Source organism: Petromyzon marinus (assembly GCF_048934315.1).
Source record: "Petromyzon marinus isolate PM22_M1 ecotype Great Lakes invasive population chromosome 70 unlocalized genomic scaffold, UKy_Petmar_22M1.pri1.0 chr70_unloc.2, whole genome shotgun sequence".
Classification (NCBI taxonomy): domain Eukaryota; kingdom Metazoa; phylum Chordata; class Hyperoartia; order Petromyzontiformes; family Petromyzontidae; genus Petromyzon; species Petromyzon marinus.
In genome coordinates this window covers 876,390-896,055 of record NW_027422604.1, presented here as the reverse complement: position 1 = coordinate 896,055, position 19,666 = coordinate 876,390, and the positions used below count along the sequence as shown (strand labels likewise).

Below are 19,666 nucleotides of genomic sequence, written 5' to 3'. Positions count from 1 at the left end.
GTAGCCAACTGTCCTCATCGGAGCTTGTGATCGTTTGGGCATTGCGATGGGTGGCAATGTGTGGGGGTGCGTGGGGGTGCGTGGTGGGGTGCATGGGGTGTGTGGCGGGGTGTGTGGGGGTGCGTGGGGTGTGTGGTGTGGGGGTGCGTGGGGTGTGTGGTGGGGTGCGTGGTGGCGTGGGGTACGTGGGGGTGTGTGGTGGCGTGGGGTGTGTGGGGTGGTGTTGCGGGGTGCGTGGGGGTGTGTGGGGGTGTGTGGGGGTGCGTGGGGGTGCGTGGGGGTGTGTGGGGTGTGTGGTGGCGTGGGGTGCGTGGTGGGGTGTGTGGTGGGGTGGGGTGCGTGGATCGTCGTCTTTATCGTTGTGTCTCCACCAACAGGGCCTCAGATACTACGACTGTTTGGTGCGCAAGGGCGAGGGGAAGGCCGACCCGCGGCTGTTCTGTCAGCTGGGCCATCTCAACCTGCTGCTGGAGGAGTACCCCAAAGGTGAGGGGGCGGGGGTGTGTGGGGCGGGGGGGAGGGGTGTGGTGGTGTGGCTGGAGTGGGGGGTGGGGGGGTGGGCGGGTGGGAGGGGTGTTGGGGCGGGGGGGAGTGGTGGTGGGGCTGGAGTGGTGGTGGTAGTGGCGTGGTGGTGTGGTGGCGGTGGGGTGGTGGTGGTGGGGCGGGAGTGGTGGTGGTGGCGGCGTGGTGGTGTGGTGACGGTGGTGGTGACGGTGGTGGTGGCGGTGGGGTGGTGGTGGCGGTGGGGTGGTGGTAGTGGTGGGGTGGCGGTGGGATGGTGGTGGTGGTGGGGTGGGCGTCACTACTCCACAGGGGGTGATGCAGGAAGGTCGTGGGTTCGTTCATGACCCTGACGCCCGCTGAGTCTTTGGAGTCTGCGTCTCTCTCCCCGTGGGTCGCGTGGAGTTTTCACCAGGCCCTCCATTTTTTTCCCCCTCCACATGTCGGATCACCGTCACGCGTTTTGGATGTATTTGTCTGTTGCTGTGAATTTCCACGTGATGATGATGATGACGTCGAGCTGTTATTTGTTGATGGCCAGGTCGCTTCTGAAAAAGAGCGACCAAGCTCAGAGTGGGGCCTTAACTGGTAACTATAATCTTCTTTGGTTCTTTCGGTAAAGTCACCACGTAGAATGAGAATAAATTAATAAATTGATAAAATAAAATAACACTAAAATTCTCACGACGTTTCGGCCACAAACACAAGTGGCCTTCATCAGGTGAAGGGACGAGACTGTCTCGAGGCAGTCTTATTCTCATTCTACGTGACTTTACCGAAAGAACCAAGGAAGATGAATCCTTGCAGTCACAAAAGCTTTAAATCGAAATTGGTAAATACAATATTTTGGTTTTAGTATGGGTCTCGATGAGTGGGTTTCTGTGGGTCTCTATGGTTGTACACGAGTCTCTCTGGATCACTGTGGCTCGATGGGTCTCTGAGTGTGGGTCTATGGGTCTCTGAGTCTGTAGAAAACGTGAGTATTTTGCTGCTCTAAATTTCCAAGTGATGATGACAAGAATGAACCCCTTGGTTGAGCTATCATTTGTTGATGGCCAGGTCGCTTCTGAAAAATAGTTATACAGCTCATTAGGGCTTTCCCTGGTTCTTTACGTTCTGTAGATGTAGATGCCACTGGTTCTTCACGTTCTGTAGATGTAGATGCAACTGGTTCTTCACGTTCTGTAGATGTAGATGCCACTGGTTCTTCACGTTCTACAGATGTAGATGCCCACTGGTTCCTCACGTTCTGCAGATGTAGATGCCACTGGTTCTTCACGTTCTGTAGATGTAGATGCCACTGGTTCTTCACGTTCGGTAGATGTAGATGCCACTGGTTCTTCACGTTCTGCAGATGTAGATGCCACTGGTTCTTCACGTTCTGTAGATGTAGATCCCACTGGTTCTTCACGTTCTGCAGATGTAGATGCCACTGGTTCCTCACGTTCTGCAGATGTAGATGCCACTGGTTCCTCACGTTCTGCAGATGTAGATGCCACTGGTTCTTCACGTTCTGCAGATGTAGATGCCACTGGTTCTTCACGTTCTACAGATGTAGATGCCACTGGTTCCTCACGTTCTGCAGATGTAGATGCCACTGGTTCTTCACGTTCTGTAGATGTAGATGCCACTGGTTCTTCACGTTCTGTAGATGTAGATGCCACTGGTTCTTCACGTTCTGTAGATGTAGATGCCACTGGTTCTTCACGTTCTGCAGATGTAGATGCCACTGGTTCTTCACGTTCTGCAGATGTAGATGCCACTGGATCTTCACGTTCTGTAGATGTAGATGCCACTGGTTCTTCACGTTCTGTAGATGTAGATGCCACTGGTTCTTCACGTTCTGTAGATGTAGATGCCACTGGTTCTTCACGTTCTGCAGATGTAGATGCCACTGGTTCTTCATGTTCTGTAGATGTAGATGCCACTGGTTCTTCACGTTCTGTAGATGTAGATGCCACTGGTTCTTCACGTTCTGCAGATGTAGATTTCACTGGTTCTTCACATTCTGTAGATGTAGATGCCACTGGTTCTTCACATTCTGTAGATGTAGATGCCACTGGTTCCTCACGTTCTGCAGATGTAGATGCCACTGGTTCTTCACGTTCTGTAGATGTAGATGCCACTGGTTCTTCACGTTCTGTAGATGTAGATGCCACTGGTTCTTCACGTTCTGCAGATGTAGATGCCACTGGTTCTTCACGTTCTGCAGATGTAGATACCACTGGATCTTCACGTTCTGTAGATGTAGATGCCACTGGTTCTTCACGTTCTGTAGATGTAGATGCCACTGGTTCTTCACGTTCTGCAGATGTAGATGCCACTGGTTCTTCACGTTCTGCAGATGTAGATGTCACTGGTTCTTCACGTTCTGTAGATGTGGATGCCACTGGTTCTTCACGTTCTGTCGATGTAGATACCACTGGTTCTTCACGTTCTGTAGATGTAGATGCCACTGGTTCTTCACGTTCTGCAGATGTAGATGCCACTGGTTCTTCACGTTCTGTAGATGTAGATGCCACTGGTTCTTCACGTTCTACAGATGTAGATGCCACTGGTTCTTCACGTTCTGCAGATGTAGATGTCACTGGTTCTTCACGTTCTGTAGATGTAGATGCCACTTGTTCTTCACGTTCTGCAGATGTAGATGCCACTGGTTCTTCACGTTCTGCAGATGTAGATGCCACTGGTTCTTCACGTTCTGCAGATGTAGATGCCACTGGTTCTTCACGTTCTGTAGATGTAGATACCACTGGTTCTTCACGTTCTGTAGATGGAGATACCACTGGTTCTTCACGTTCTGTAGATGTAGATTCCACTGGTTCTTCACGTTCTGCAGATGTAGATGTCACTGGTTCTTCACGTTCTGTAGATGTAGATACCACTGGTTCTTCACGTTCTGTAGATGTAGATACCACTGGTTCTTCACGTTCTGTAGATGTACATGCCACTGGTTCTTCACGTTCTGTAGATGTAGATGCCACTGGTTCTTCACGTTCTGTAGATGTAGATGCCACTGGTTCTTCACGTTATGTAGATGCCACTGGTTGTTCACGTTATGTAGATGTAGATGCCACTGGTTGTTCACGTTCTACAGATGTAGATGCCACTGGTTCTTCACGTTCTGCAGATGTAGATGCCACTGGTTCTTCACGTTCTGTAGATGTAGATGCCACTGGTTCTTCACGTTCTGTAGATGTAGATACCACTGGTTCTTCACGTTCTACAGATGTAGATGCCACTGGTTCTTCACGTTCTACAGATGTAGATGCCACTGGTTCCTCACGTTCTGCAGATGTAGATGCCACTGGTTCTTCACGTTCTGCAGATGTAGATGCCACTGGTTCTTCACGTTCTGTAGATGTAGATACCACGGGTTCTTCACGTTCTGTAGATGTAGATACCACTGGTTCTTCACTTTCTACAGATGTAGATGCCACTGGTTCTTCACGTTCTGTAGATGTAGATGCCACTGTTTCTTCACGTTCTACAGATGTATATGCCACTGGTTCTTCACGTTCTGTAGATGTAGATGCCACTGGTTCTTCACGTTCTGTAGATGTAGATGCCAGTGGTTCTTCACGTTCTGTAGATGTAGATGCCACTGGTTCTTCACGTTCTGTAGATGTAGATGCCACTGGTTCTTCACGTTCTGCAGATGTAGATGCCACTGGTTTTTCACGTTCTGCAGATGTAGATGCCACTGGATCTTCACGTTCTGTAGATGTAGATGCCACTGGTTCTTCACGTTCTGTAGATGTAGATGCCACTGGTTCTTCACGTTCTGCAGATGTAGATGCCACTGGTTCTTCACGTTCTGCAGATGTAGATGCCACTGGTTCTTCACGTTCTGTAGATGTAGATGCCACTGGTTCTTCACGTTCTGTAGATGTAGATACCACTGGTTCTTCACGTTCTGTAGATGTAGATGCCACTGGTTCCTCACGTTCTGCAGATGTAGATGCCACTGGTTCTTCACGTTCTGTAGATGTAGATACCACTGGTTCTTCACGTTCTGTAGATCTAGATGCCACTGGTTCTTCACATTCTGTAGATGTAGATGCCACTGGTTCTTCACGTTCTGTAGATGTAGATACCACTGGTTCTTCACGTTCTGTAGATGCCACTGGTTCTTCACGTTCTGTAGATGTACGGGGGCGGGCGGGGGAACTTAGGTTAATGGCCCAATGGAGAAAGGAAGATTTGGGGGATTTCAGTGACGTGACGACGGAAGTGTGCTGGAGCTGTCTCTCACTCCTGTCTCTAAAAGTTACTTGGGGGGGGTTTGGGCGGGGGGTGGTTACGTGATGGTGCACCTCGGGTGGGGTAACGTGGCAATGTTCCCAGGGGGAAGGGTAACTCTGAGTGTCCATTGTATGTGTGTGAACTTCTTTCGCTCCGTACGTAGTCAACCATGCTATGTGTGTGTGCTAAACTTATTTCACACCGTACGTAGCCAACCGTGCTATATGTGTGTTTGTGTGTGTGTTGAACTTCTTTGCCACCATTTGTTGCCAAACCATGCTAATCGTGAGGTGTGCGGGAGAATAATCGTTTTGTTCGAATCTGCCAATGTAAAATAACAACGATAGCATTGGTAAATCTGTACGGGAACCGTTAACGATACAAATACCCTTTCATCTCCACTCGCCGATCGTAAATGACACGGGCCCTCCCACAGTCAACCCCGAGCGAAGAAAATTACGACACGGTTCAACACGTGGCGGGCTTTCACGACCAATGTCATACGGAGTACAGGTGTTTATCTGGGGGGTTGTATCGCGTGGATAGACGCGTCCGTTGGATGTTCTCGTTATTTTAGTCGCTTGCAAGTTACCAGCTAGCTCGATAGCTGGAAGATGAACCTCACAAAATGGACAGCTGGGTGAAAATATTATTGGTAGGAGTGGGGGGGGGGTAGCAGGGGGCTTGCTTGCTTCTATGTTGAAACACAACTCAACAAGGACGGGCGAACGCAGTAACTTAAAAAAAAAGTTTGAGAATTATTTCACTTTTTTTTTGTAATTTTACTTGAACAGGCAAGGCCCCCCCCCACCACCACCACCACCACTGAGCTGGCTTATCGCAAACTAGATAGCCCAGCAACAGTGGCGGCTTATCGTCATCGCCGCGTGGACATTTATAGCAGCGGTCGAATACTCTTGAGAGCGCTTTGACGTTGATTCCGAGCGTGGAGGGGGGCAACAAACCTGAGGGCCCCGGATAACAATCCACGCGGCCACGGGGGGGAGAGAGAGACGCAGACTCCAAATATTAAGCAGGCGTGGGGGTCTGGATGGAACCCACGACCTCCTGTGCACCAGGCGAGGTAGTCAACATCTCCTAGCCACATACAAATATACAGCAGCAGCAGCAGCAGCAGGCGTCATCAGGGTCGGGATGGAACCCACGACCTCCTGTGTACCAGGCGAGGTAGTCAACATCTCCCTAGCCACCCTGGCACCCCCCCTTAACGACTACCCGGTAGTAATATCCCTCTACCCTAACGTTACCCCATAGCCCTTCTACTCATGAGCGAGGACCCCCAGTGATTCACTCACTGGTGAGCGAGGAGCCCCAGTGACTCACTGGTGAGCGAGGAGCCCCAGTGACTCACTCACTGGTGAGCGAGGAGCCCCAGTGACTCACTCACTGGTGAGCGAGGAGCCCCAGTGACTCACTGGTGAGCGAGGAGCCTCAGTGACTCACTCACTGGTGAGCGAGGAGCCCCAGTGACTCACTCACTGGTGAGCGAGGAGCCTCAGTGACTCACTGGTGAGCGAGGAGCCCCAGTGACTCACTCACTGGTGAGCGAGGAGCCCCAGTGACTCACTCACTGGTGAGCGAGGAGCCCCAGTGACTCACTCACTGGTGAGCGAGGAGCCCCAGTGACTCACTGGTGAGCGAGGAGCCCCAGTGACTCACTCACTGGTGAGCGAGGAGCCCCAGTGACTCACTCACTGGTGAGCGAGGAGCCCCAGTGACTCACTGGTGAGCGAGGAGCCCCAGTGACTCACTCACTGGTGAGCGAGGAGCCCCCAGTGACTCACTCACTGGTGAGCGAGGACTCCCAGTGACTCACTCACTGGTGAGCGAGGAGCCCCAGTGACTCACTCACTGGTGAGCGAGGAGCCCCAGTGACTCACTGGTGAGCGAGGAGCCCCAGTGACTCACTCACTGGTGAGCGAGGAGCCCCCAGTGACTCACTCACTGGTGAGCGAGGAGCCCCCAGTGACTCACTCACTGGTGAGCGAGGAGCCCCAGTGACTCACTCACTGGTGAGCGAGGAGCCCCAGTGACTCACTGGTGAGCGAGGAGCCCCAGTGACTCACTCACTGGTGAGCGAGGAGCCCCCAGTGACTCACTCACTGGTGAGCGAGGAGCCCCAGTGACTCACTCACTGGTGAGCGAGGAGCCCCAGTGACTCACTCACTGGTGAGCGAGGAGCCCCAGTGACTCACTCACTGGTGAGCGAGGAGCCCCAGTGACTAGTTAGGTGACTATTTGGGTGGTTATGATGGGCGGGTGGGAGCTGAGTGGACTTGCCATTGACCGGTACCAGCGGTGTCAAGGTCGTCCTCTATGGAGGAGAGGAGGCTCGTGAAGCACGCTGCTGCGGCTACTGGGTAGTGGGAGGCCTCCAACAACAACAACAACGGAGGGCAGAGGAGCAACGCTCGCAACAACGAGCGGAGCACCGGGCGGCTAAAATGCAGCGAGTTTGCACAGTAGGGAGCACATCCGGTGGTGAATCTACCAGTCATCTCAGTCAGCCAACCCATGGTATCTGCTGGGACTGTCCCGTCACCTCCTGTCAGCGAGCCTTCGACACTTCACGTGGCCTCAAAGTGAACCTGGCCTGGCACAGGCGTTGTGGTGATGTCACCGTCACTTAGTGGCGGAAAGCGGGTGTTATTGTTTTGCTTGGTATATGACTGGATGGGTGGAGGTGGCGATATGGATAAGTGAGTGTCTGGCTGTATGGATTCATGGACCGTAGCCTCGTTGGGTGGTTGGGTAGATGAGTGAGTGGCTAGTTTGGTGGGTGGATAGATGAGTACGTGGATGGCTGGGTGATTAGCTGTGTACGTGGATAGATGAGTGGGTGAGTGAGTGGCTGGGTGGGTGGGTGGGTGAGTGAGTGGCTGGGTGGGTGATTGGCTGGCTGGGTGGGTGGGTGGCTGGGTGAGTGGGTGGCTGGCTGGCTAAGTGGCTGGCTGGCTAAGTGGCTGGCTGGCTACGTGGCTGGCTGGGTGGGTGGGTGAGTGGCTGGCTGGGTGGGTGGGTGAGTGGCTGGCTGGGTGGGTGGGTGAGTGGCTGGCTGGGTGGGTGGGTGGGTGAGTGGCTGGGTGGGTGGGTGGGTGAGTGGCCGGCTGGGTGGGTGGGTGAGTGGCTGGCTGGGTGGGTGAGTGGCTGGCTGGGTGGGTGGGTGAGTGGCCGGCTGGGTGGGTGGGTGAGTGGCCGGCTGGGTGGGTGGGTGAGTGGCCGGCTGGGTGGGTGGGTGAGTGGCCGGCTGGGTGGGTGGGTGGATGGGTGGGTGGGTGAGTGGCTGGCTGGCTGGGTGGGTGAGTGGCTGGCTGGGTGGGTGGCTGGGTGAGTGGGTGGGTGGGTAAGTGGCTGGTTTGGTGGGTGGGTGGCTGGGTGACTGGGTGGGTGACTAGAGGGCTAGGTGGGTGAGTGGGTGGGTGAATTGATAGCTGCGTTGCCGTGTGTTGGCCGTGTTGCATGACCCTGTGCATTATATCCCCACAGCTCTCTCCGCGTATCAGAAGTACTACACGACTCAGCCCGACTACTGGAAGGTACGCTCACAACCACGCTGACACCACACTCACTGCCACACTCACTGCCATGCTCACTACCACGTTCACACTAAACACTACTGCATTATACACTGTTAAATTATACACTACTACATTTATACACGACTACTCTATACACTATATTCTTTGGGCATATCGGTAAAGTCACGTAGATAATATAACAAAAAACTATGATGTTTCCATCACGAGCGATCGTCATCCGGAGTAAAGAAGGGGGGAAAGCTGCTGAATGCAGACTCTTTTATAGGGTGTAGTCCTAGGGTCGTCAACGAAGTGGGCGGGGGGCTAGTGATGTTAATGTGAGAAGTTAGCATGTACATGCGAGAGATTAGCGTGTTCATGTCAGATCGCAGTGGCCGGCGTCCGTAGGTGGGCACGCTGGCGCGAGAAATGCAACCTGCTGATGTGAAATCGGAGAGCCGAAACGACGGGGAAACAATAAAAAAATTAACATCGGAAGGTGGCAGGAAGTGAACATCACAGCCAGCCATGACCGAAACTGGTTGATGACGTCCTTCCAATGATTGCTAGGTCTGTACCCATCTTCTCGGTTGAAATTGTGTCCGTGTCTATATATGTATATGGATGGCTTCATGAACAAATCTTTGTTGATAGCCGGTGGGTTTGCAAAAGTACCTTCGTCTTAGAGAAATCAATTTCGTGTGAGCCCACCGCATTGAAACAATGATCAGCCACGGCCGAGGTATTGGTCCTACCGTGTTACAGATCTGCCTTGTGTTCACGAACACGGTCCGAGACATGTCGCTTAGTTTCCACAATGTACAGTGAGGGGAAAAAAGTATTTGATCCCCTGCTGATTTTGTACGTTTGCCCACTGACAAAGAAATGATCAGTCTATAATTTTAATGGTAGGTTTATTTGAACATTGAGATACAGAATAACAACAAAAAAATCCAGGAAAACGAATGTCAAAAATGTTATAAATTGATTTGCATTTTAATGAGGGAAATAAGTATTTGACCCCTCTGCAAAACATGACTTAATACTTGGTGGCAAAACCCTTGTTGGCAATCACAGAGGTCAGACGTTTCTTGTAGTTGGCCACCAGGTTTGCACACATCTCAGGAGGGATTTTGTCCCACTCCTCTTTGCAGATCTTCTCCAAGTCATTAAGGTTTCGAGGCTGACGTTTGGCAACTCGAACCTTCAGCTCCCTCCACAGATTTTCTATGGGATTAAGGTCTGGAGACTGGCTAGGTCACTCCAGGACCTTAATGTACTTCTTCTTGAGCCACTCCTTTGTTGCCTTGGCCGTGTGTTTTGGGTCATTGTCATGCTGGAATACCCATCCACGACCCATTTTCAATGCCCTGGCTGAGGGAAGGAGGTTCTCACCCAAGATTTGATGGTACATGTCCCCATCGTCCCTTCGATGCGGTGAAGTTGCCCTGTCCCCTTAGCAGAAAAACACCCCAAAGCATAATGTTTCCACCTCCATGTTTGACAGTGGGGATGATGTTCTTGGGGTCATAGGCAGCATTCCTCTTCCTCCAAACATGGCGAGTTGAGTTGATGCCAAAGAGCTCCATTTTGGTCTCATCTGACCACAACACTTTCACCCAGTTGTCCTCTGAATCATTCAGATGTTCATTGGCAAACTTCAGACGGGCATGTATATGTGCTTTTTTGAGCAGGGGGACCTTGCGGGTGCTGCAGGATTTCAGTCCTTCACGGTGTAGTGTGTTGTTACCAATTGTTTTCTTGGTGACTATGGTCCCAGCTGCCTTGAGTTCATTGACAAGATCATCCCGTGTAGTTCTGGGCTGATTCCTCACCGTTCTCATGATCATTGCAACTCTACGAGATGAGATCTTGCATGGAGCCCCAGGCCGAGGGAGATTGACAGTTATTTTGTGTTTCTTCCATTTGCGAATAATCGCACCAACTTTTGTCACCTTCTCACCAAGCTGCTTTGCAATGGTCTTGTAGCCCATTCCAGCTTTGTGTATGTCTACAATCTTGTCCCTGACATCCTTGGAGAGCTTTTTGGTCTTGGCCATGGTGGAGAGTTTGGAATCTGATTGATTGATTGCTTCTGTGGACACGTGTCTTTTATACAGGTAACAAGCTGAGATTAGGAGCACTCCCTTTAAGAGTGTGCTCCTAATCTCAGCTCGTTACCTGTATAAAAGACACCTGGGAGCCAGAAATCTCTGATTGAGAGGGGTCAAATACTCTTCCCTCATTAAAATGCAAATCAATTTATAACATTTTTGACATGCGTTTTTCTGAATTTTCTTGTTGTTATTCTGTCTCTCACTGTGCAAATAAACCTACCATTAAAATTATAGACTGATCATTTCTTTGTCAGTGGGCAAACGTACAAAATCAGCAGGGGATCAAATACTTTTTTCCCTCACTAACTACTGCCGCCGACACAGCTTAGTTTGTAGACGCCGGGGTATTGCATGTCAGGGATCACGTCCTTTACAGATGGGATCACGACACTACACTATACACTACACTATACACTACATCACTATACACCACCACTATACACCACTATACACTACACCACTATACACTACACCACTATACACTACACCACTATACACCACCACTATACACTACACCACTATACGCTACACCACTATACGCTACACCACTATACACTACACCACTATACAGTACACTACAACACTATACACTACTATACACCACACCACTATACACTACTATACTACATTAGTACACTTTACACTGCAGCACTATACACTACTATGCACTGTACACTACTATACACTACACCACTATACACTACTATGCACTATATACTACATTAGTACACTTTACACCACACCACTATACACTCCTATACACTGTACACAACTATACACTGTACACAACTGTATACTGTACACCACTATACACTGTACACCACTATACACTGTACACTACTATACACTTCACCACTATACACTGTACACTACTATACACCACTATACACTGTACACTACTATACACCACCATCAGAATCAGAAAGGGTTTTATTCGCCATGAAAGTTCACACCGACACGGAATTTACTTTGGCAGGATGGTGCATACATTCAACATATAGGAATTAAAAATTTTAAATAAGTTTTAAACAAGTCTTACTATAATAATAAGGGTTAAAAGTCTAACTAACACCAAGGGGCTGGAGTATAGTGTACAACACTATACACTGTACAACACTACACTGTACACTACTATACACTACACCACTATACACTGTACACTACTATAACCATTATACACTGTACAACTCTACACGACTACACTGTACACTACTATACACTGCACACTACTATACACTGTACACTACTATACACTACTATACACTGCACACTACTATACACTGTACACCACTACGCACTGTACACTAGACACCGCACATCACTATACACTGTACCTTACTGTGCACTTTACACCACTATACACCACTATACACTGTACACCACTATACACCGAGCACTGTACACCACTACATACTGTACACCACTATACACTGTACACCACTATACACTGTACACCACTATACACTGTACACCACTATACACTGTACACTACTATACACTGCACACCACTATACACTGTACACCACTATGCACTGTACACCACTATACACCGCACATCACTATACACTGTACCCTACTGCACACGTTACACCACTGTACACCACTATACACTGTACACCACTATACACCAATCACTGTACACCACTACATACTGTACACCACTATACGCTGTACACAACGATACACTGTACACTACTATACACTGCACACCACTACACACTGTACAGTACTATACACTACACCACTACACAATGTACACTATACACTGTACACCACTATACACTGTACACCACTATACACTGTACACCACTATACACTGTACACCACTATACACAGTACACCACTATACACTGTACACCACTATACACTGTACACCACTATACACTGTACACCACTATACACTGTACACCACTCTTCATGATGATGGGAGGAGGGGAATAGTAAGGTGGCGTGCAGTGTTGGTGAGCGAGTGAGTGGAGGCACCTAGCCTGGCACAGTAGGGGGGTATCAGCTGGTGTGTGTGCATCTACCAGTGGTCAACTCAGTCAGCCAACCCATGGCACCTGCTGGGTCTGTCCCGTGACCTCCTGCACCTAGCCTGGCACAGTAGGGGGGTATCAGCTGGTGTGTGTGCATCTGCCAGTGGTCAACTCGGTCAGCCAACCCATGGCACCTGCTGGGTCTGTCCCGTGACCTCCTGCACCTAGCCTGGCACAGTAGGGGGGTATCAGCTGGTGTGTGTGCATCTACCAGTGGTCAACTCAGTCAGCCAACCCATGGCACCTGCTGGGTCTGTCCCGTGACCTCCTGCACCTAGCCTGGCACAGTAGGTGGGTATCAGCTGGTGTGTGTGCATCTACCAGTGGTCAACTCGGTCAGCCAACCCATGGCACCTGCTGGGTCTGTCCCGTGACCTCCTGCCAGCAGAGAGCCTTCCACACTTCACGTGGTAGCCTCGAAGTGGTGCACCTAGCCTGGCACAGGCGCCGTGGTGACGTCACCGTCAGTGGGAAATGGCGGGTATTGGTATTGAGGAGGTGAGTGTGTGTGTGAGTGAGGACGTGTGTGTGTGTGAGTGAGGAGGTGAGTGTGTGTGTGAGTGAGGAGGTGAGTGTGTGTGTGAGTGAGGAGGTGAGTGTGTGTGAGTGAGGAGGTGAGTGTGTGTGAGTGAGGAGGTGAGTGCGTGTGAGTGAGGAGGTGAGTGCGTGTGAGTGAGGAGGTGAGTGCGTGTGAGTGAGGAGGTGAGTGCGTGTGAGTGAGGAGGTGAGTGCGTGTGAGTGAGGAGGTGAGTGCGTGTGAGTGAGGAGGTGAGTGCGTGTGAGTGAGGAGGTGAGTGCGTGTGAGTGAGGAGGTGAGTGCGTGTGAGTGAGGAGGTGAGTGAGTGTGAGTGAGGAGGTGAGTGCGTGTGAGTGAGGAGGTGAGTGCGTGTGAGTGAGGAGGTGAGTGCGTGTGAGTGAGGAGGTGAGTGCGTGTGAGTGAGGAGGTGAGTGAGGAGGTGAGTGAGGAGGTGAGTGAGGAGGTGAGTGAGGAGGTGAGTGAGGAGGTGAGTGTGTGTGTGTGAGTGAGGAGGTGAGTGCGTGTGAGTGAGGAGGTGAGTGTGTGTGAGTGAGGAGGTGAGTGTGTGTGAGTGAGAAGGTGTGTGTGTGTGTGTGTGTGAGGAGGTGAGTGTGAGTGAGGATGTGAGTGAGTGTGAGTGAGGATAAGTGTGTGTGAGTGAGGAGGTGAGTGTGAGTGAGGAGGTTAGTGCTTGTGAGTGAGGAGGTGTGTGTGAGTGAGGAGGTGAGTGCGTGTGAGTGAGGAGGTGAGTGTGTGTGTGATTGAGGAGGTGAGTGTGTGTGTGTGAGTGAGGAGGTGAGTGTGTGTGTGATTGAGGAGGTAGGTGCTTGTGAGTGAGGAGGTGTGTGTGAGTGAGGAGATGCTGAGGAGATGGAGTCTGCCTCAGTGGCCCGTGATCACAAATCTCTATTTAACTCTATTACCATCATTCGGTGGAAAAAACGGTGATCCAATCTCTGACCCCCAGGAACAGGTTTGCAGATTTGCTGAGCATTTCTGTGAGGTCCTGGGGGAGGGAAAATCCCTCAGCCAGGAAAACATCGTGGCACAAAGTGAGGATGACCCTGCTAAGGCTGCGGTGCCTCAAATATTGGAAGAAGTCATCCCCTGTGAGTGGCTGGCTGAGGTGCCATCTGTTGAGGAAGTACTGAAGGCGATCCGGAGTCTGAGACCAGGAAAGGCACCGGGTAGAGATGATCTCCCAAGCGAAATGCTGAGGGATTGTGGCGTTTGTGCACAGACTGCCCTATATGACATCATAGCAACAGTCTGGACCAATGGACGGGTTCTGCAGGATTGGAAGGATGCCCTGGTGGTCCCCCTCTTTAAGAAGGGGGATCGCACAGACTGTAACAACTACAGGGGCATCTCACTCCTCGGTGTGCCGGGAAAGGTCCTGGCAAGGATTATTCAACATCGCCTTGCCAGTCACACTGAGGAGAGGCTTGCGGAGCCTCAATGCGGTTTCAGGAAAGGGCGGTCCTGCACAGATGCCATATTTTCTGTCCGTCTGCTACAGCAGAGTTGTAGGGAATTCCAACAAGACCTACATCTCTGCTTTATTGACCTGGTCAAGGCCTATGATACCATCAGTAGGCCTGGGCTCTGGGTCGTTCTTCGTGCTTTTGGAGTCCCTGACCCTCTGCTCACGATCATTAAGGATCTTCATGATGGTGAGCGGGCCCAGGTAAAACTACGTGGCCGGGAGTCAGAGCCATTCCCTGTACACCTTGGGGTGCGACAGGGATGTCCTCTGGCTCCCACATCATTTAACATCTATTTTGACCACGTAGTTCGTGAAGCCTTCAATAGCTGTACCGGGGGAATCTCCATATGGTACAGATATAATGGGAGGCTGATCGATGCCTGGGTGCGGTCAAGGGATGGCTCCCTATTGCTCAACCACGTTATGTATGCTGATGATTTGGTAATAGCTGCTCAGTCAGAGGAGGAGTTGGAGACGCTGCTGCTGAGAGTGGAGCGTGCCACTAAGAGGTGGGGCCTTACCATCAGCCCCACCAAAACTAAGCACCTGCCTGGGTATTTTGTACCATCGGACACTCCACCCCCACAACTCCCAATCGCTGATGGGGCAGTTGTGGAGAGAGTGGAGAGTTTCCCATACCTGGGCAGTGTGCTTATAACCAGCTCCAGTTTAACAGTAGAGGTCTCACTCCGAATCAGTCGAGTGGCAATATCTTTTCATCGGTTGCGTAACGCTGTGTGGAAGCTACCTGGTCTGTCGCTCTGCACTAAGCTTCAGGTCTTCTTGGCCACGGTCATTCCCTCCCTTCTCTACGCTTGCAAAACGTGGACCCCCCTAATGGAACATCTTCGCCGGTTATAAACATTTAGGCTAGCCTGCCTACGATCCATCCTCGGTTAAACCTGCAGGCTGGATTGTGTGAGGAGCTCACAAATCCTTGAAAGATCTGGGCAAGGTCCCATCGGTGAGCTCCTCCGGCAGGCAAGGCTGCGTTGGCTGGGTCATGTAGCCCGCAAGCCCAGCCACCGCATGCCGAAACAGCTTTTGTTCGGCCAGATCGAGGGGGCTAAACGGGCGCGGTATGGGCTAGAGAAGAGATGGAGTGACGTGGTACAGGAGGACGTGGAGCTGAGTGGACTTGCCGATGACCGGTACCAGCGGTGTCAAGATCGGCCTCTGTGGAGGAGGCTCGTGAAGGACGCTACTGGGCAGTTGGAGGTAGTCGCCCTCCAACAACAACGGAGGGTGGAGGAGCGACGCTCACAACAACGAGCGGAGCGCCGGGTGGCTAAAGCACAGCAGGTTGGCACAGTAGGGGGCACAGGTGTTGCACCAGCCAGTCATCTCAGTCAGTCGACCCGTGGCACCTGGGTCTGCCCCGTGACCTCCTGCCCGCGGGCGTTCGACACTTCACATGGCCTCAAGGCGCACATAGCCTGGCACAAGCGTCGTGGTGACGTCACCGCCACTTAGTGGTGAATGGAAGTTGTTGTGTTGTGTGATTGCGTGTGTGAGTGAGGAGGTGATTGCGTGTGTGTGTGAGGAGGTGAGTGTGTGTGTATGTGAGGAGGTGAGTGTGTGTGTGTGAGGAAGTGTGTATGAGTGAGGAGGTGATTGCGTGTGTGTGTGAGGAGGTGAGTATGTGTGTGTGAGGAAGTAAGTGTGTGTGAGTGAGGAGGTGATGGCCAGGTACGATTCTGAAATAATAGAGGTTGCGACATGGCAGTAACTCAGTGGGGGCTTACCGAGTAAATAAGTAATATTTAAAAAATACTTTTTTAAAAAACACGCTTTTAATGAAATGTACCGTATTAGTAATGTCAGAACTCCACGACTCCAGGAAATGGCCCCGAAGCTTGCCATAACGTAAGGGGACCGTGGCCAATCACAGGCAACGTCAGTTGAGCGCGGACAATTAAACCCAGGCCGAAACATAACGTAAAAAAGAATGTTTAACAAATATGTTTATTTGTTTATGATAGAATATAGTATTAAATTTCGATTTAAAGCTTTCGTGACTGCAATGATTCATCTTCTTTGGTTCTTTTGGTAAAGTCACGTAGAATGAAAATAAAATAATAAATTGATAAAATAAAATAACACAATAATATTCTCACGACGTTTCGGCCACAACACAAGCGGCCTTCATCAGGTGAAGGGACGAGACTGTCTGGTAGGACAGCGCTGGAGTGAAAGAGCCACGTTCAGATCACGACCTTTAAGCTGTGTGAGAGGAAACAAAGCGCCTTGACAAAGGAATTAGCATATAATTTAGCATTGAAATGGCTGAATGATTAGCTTGTGACTGGTCACAGAAATAGTTATGTTAAAAGTTAAAGCATACACATCTGCAGAGGCACCCCTTGATAAATGAATTAGCATAGAATTTAGCATTTAAATATTATTATTTAATTCTCATTCTACGTGACTTTACCGAAAGAACCAAAGAAGATGAATGTAGTATTGTCATCGGTATGACATAAGTATACCAAGTTTGCAGTCGATACCACATTTGGAAGTGGGTTACAATTGAGTTACACGATTTGAGGATACAACAACGGACAACAACAGACAGTGAGTTAAATGAAACCGAATAAGATAAAAACTAGTGAGATAGTATCCAGAGAGTGTCGTGGCTGCTAAATACTTCCACGTGGTGATGATGCCACGTGGTGATGATGATGCCACGTGGTTGAGCTATCACTTGTGAGAGCCTGGTTGGCTTCTGGGAAATAGAGCGATTACTTAGCAGCAGCAGCTCAGGGGGCATTACCTGGTTACATATAATCTAGTGATATAGTATCTAGAGTGTTTTAGCTGCTATATAAATGTCCACGTGATGATGATGATGATGCCACGTGGTGGAGCTATCACTTGTGAGAGCCTGGTTGCCTTCTGGAAAATAAAGCGATTACTTAGCAGCAGCTCAGGGGGCCTTACCTGGTTACATATAATCTAGTGAGATAGTATCTAGAGTGTTTTAGCTGCTATATAAATGTCCACATGATGATGATGCCACGTGGTTGAGCTATCACTTGTGATAGCCTGGTTAGGCTTCTGGAAAGAAAGTCTCCTACATAGCAGCAGCTCCTTTTAGGGCTTTCTTACAACCTAGTTAAAATAACAAAAATAGTTTATAGTTTTTTTCTCTCCCCCCTCTGTCTCTTTGTTTTTAAAGAGTGATTGAGTTTTGTGGCGAATGTCCCGAGCCCCGCCCAGCGTGGCTGGCAGCTACTGTCCGCTGTGCGCCACGAGAGGGCGCCAATGTATACATTCTGAACTATTTTTAGTTTCATTTTATTTTCTTTCTCTGTGACTTTACCGAAAGAACCAAAGAATATAAACTATTCATTTTATTTTACCAGGTAAGGCTCCACACTCGTTGGTTCTTTCGGTAAAGTCACGGAGGTGGGAAAAATAAATAATAAATAAAAATAGAGCCATAGAGTGTGGATCCTTGCAGTCACGAAAACATTAAATCTGGAATGAACCAGGTAAGGCCCACATACTCGGAGACCCACAAAGATCCAGAGACTCGAATACAACCACAGAGACACACAGAGAACCACAGAGACCCATAGAGACCCATACTCATAGAGACCCATTTTACTCATAGTTCCAGAGACTCGAATACAACCACAGAGAACCACAGAGACCCATATAGACCCATACTCATAGAGACCCATTTTACTCATAGTTCCAGAGACTCGAATACAACCACAGAGACCCATAGAGACCCATATAGACCCATACTCAGAGACCCATTTTACTCATAGTTCCAGAGACTCGAATACAACCACAGAGACCCATAGAGACCCATATAGACCCATACTCAGAGACCCATTTTGCTCATAGTTGCAGAGACTCGAATACAACCACAGAGACCCATACTCATAGAGACCCATTTGACTAGCAGAGATCCAGAGACTCGAATACAACCACAGAGACCCACAGAGACCCATACTCATAGAGACCCATACCATAACTAAGCTATTTGATTTACCCGGTAAGGACCCCCTGGGCTCTGTAGCTGTTTTTCTCACAAGCTACGTGGCTCTCACAAATGATAGCCCAGCGAAGTGGGCTTCTCACGTGTACTAAACGCGAAGTTCATTTCATAGTTCATAGTTTCATTTATTTGGTATAGCCCTGTGAGCCATTCGGCTGTTGTGGGCTTCTCACGTGAACTAAACGTGAAGTGGGCTCCTCACGTGGACTAAACGTGAAGTGAGCTTCTCACGTGAACTAAACGTGAAGTGAGCTTCTCACGTGAACTAAACGTGAAGTGAGCTTACGTGAACTAAACGTGAAGTGGACTTCTCACGTGAACTAAACGTGAAGTGAGCTTCTCACGTGAACTAAACGTGAAGTGAGCTTCTCACGTGAACTAAACGTGAAGTGAGCTTCTCACGTGAACTAAACGTGAAGTGAGCTTCTCACGTGAACTAAACGTGAAGTGGACTTCTCACGTGAACTAAACGTGAAGTGAGCTTCTCACGTGAACTAAACGTGAAGTGACCTTCTCACGTGAACTAAACGTGAAGTGGGCGTCTCACGTGAACTAAACGTGAAGTGAGCTTCTCACGTGAACTAAACGTGAAGTGAGCTTCTCACGTGAACTAAACGTGAAGTGAGCTTCTCACGTGAACTAAACGTGAAGTGAGCTTCTCACGTGAACTAAACGTGAAGTGAGCTTCTCACGTGAACTAAACGTGAAGTGACCTTCTCACGTGAACTAAACGTGAAGTGAGCTTCTCACGTGAACTAAACGTGAAGTGAGCTTCTCACGTGAACTAAACGTGAAGTGAGCTTCTCACGTGAACTAAACGTGAAGTGAGCTTCTCACGTGAACTAAACGTGAAGTGAGCTTCTCACGTGAACTAAACGTGAAGTGAGCTTCTCACGTGAACTAAACGTGAAGTGAGCTTCTCACGTGAACAAAACGTGAAGTGAGCTTCTCACGTGAACTAAACGTGAAGTGACCTCCTCACGTGAACTAAACGTGAAGTGAGCTTCTCACGTGAACTAAACGTGAAGTGAGCTTCTCACGTGAACTAAACGTGAAGTGAGCTTCTCACGTGAACTAAACGTGAAGTGAGCTTCTCACGTGGACTAAACGTGAAGTGACCTTCTCACGTGAACTAAACGTGAAGTGAGCTTCTCACGTGAACTAAACGTGAAGTGAGCTTCTCACGTGAACTAAACGTGAAGTGGGCGTCTCA

At 49.7% G+C, this 19,666-nt stretch overlaps 1 protein-coding gene across 1 annotated transcript in view; it reads left to right on the top strand.

Moving 5' to 3' along the window:
- The window catches only part of LOC142908107 (histone demethylase UTY-like), a 163,249-nt gene that overhangs the window by 42,608 nt on the left and 100,975 nt on the right, over positions 1 to 19,666 (top strand). The window contains exons 3-4 of the mRNA XM_076058334.1: positions 378 to 486; positions 8,254 to 8,303. Coding sequence (XP_075914449.1) covers positions 378 to 486; positions 8,254 to 8,303 — 159 coding nt within the window. The remainder of the gene's footprint in view (positions 1 to 377; positions 487 to 8,253; positions 8,304 to 19,666) is intronic.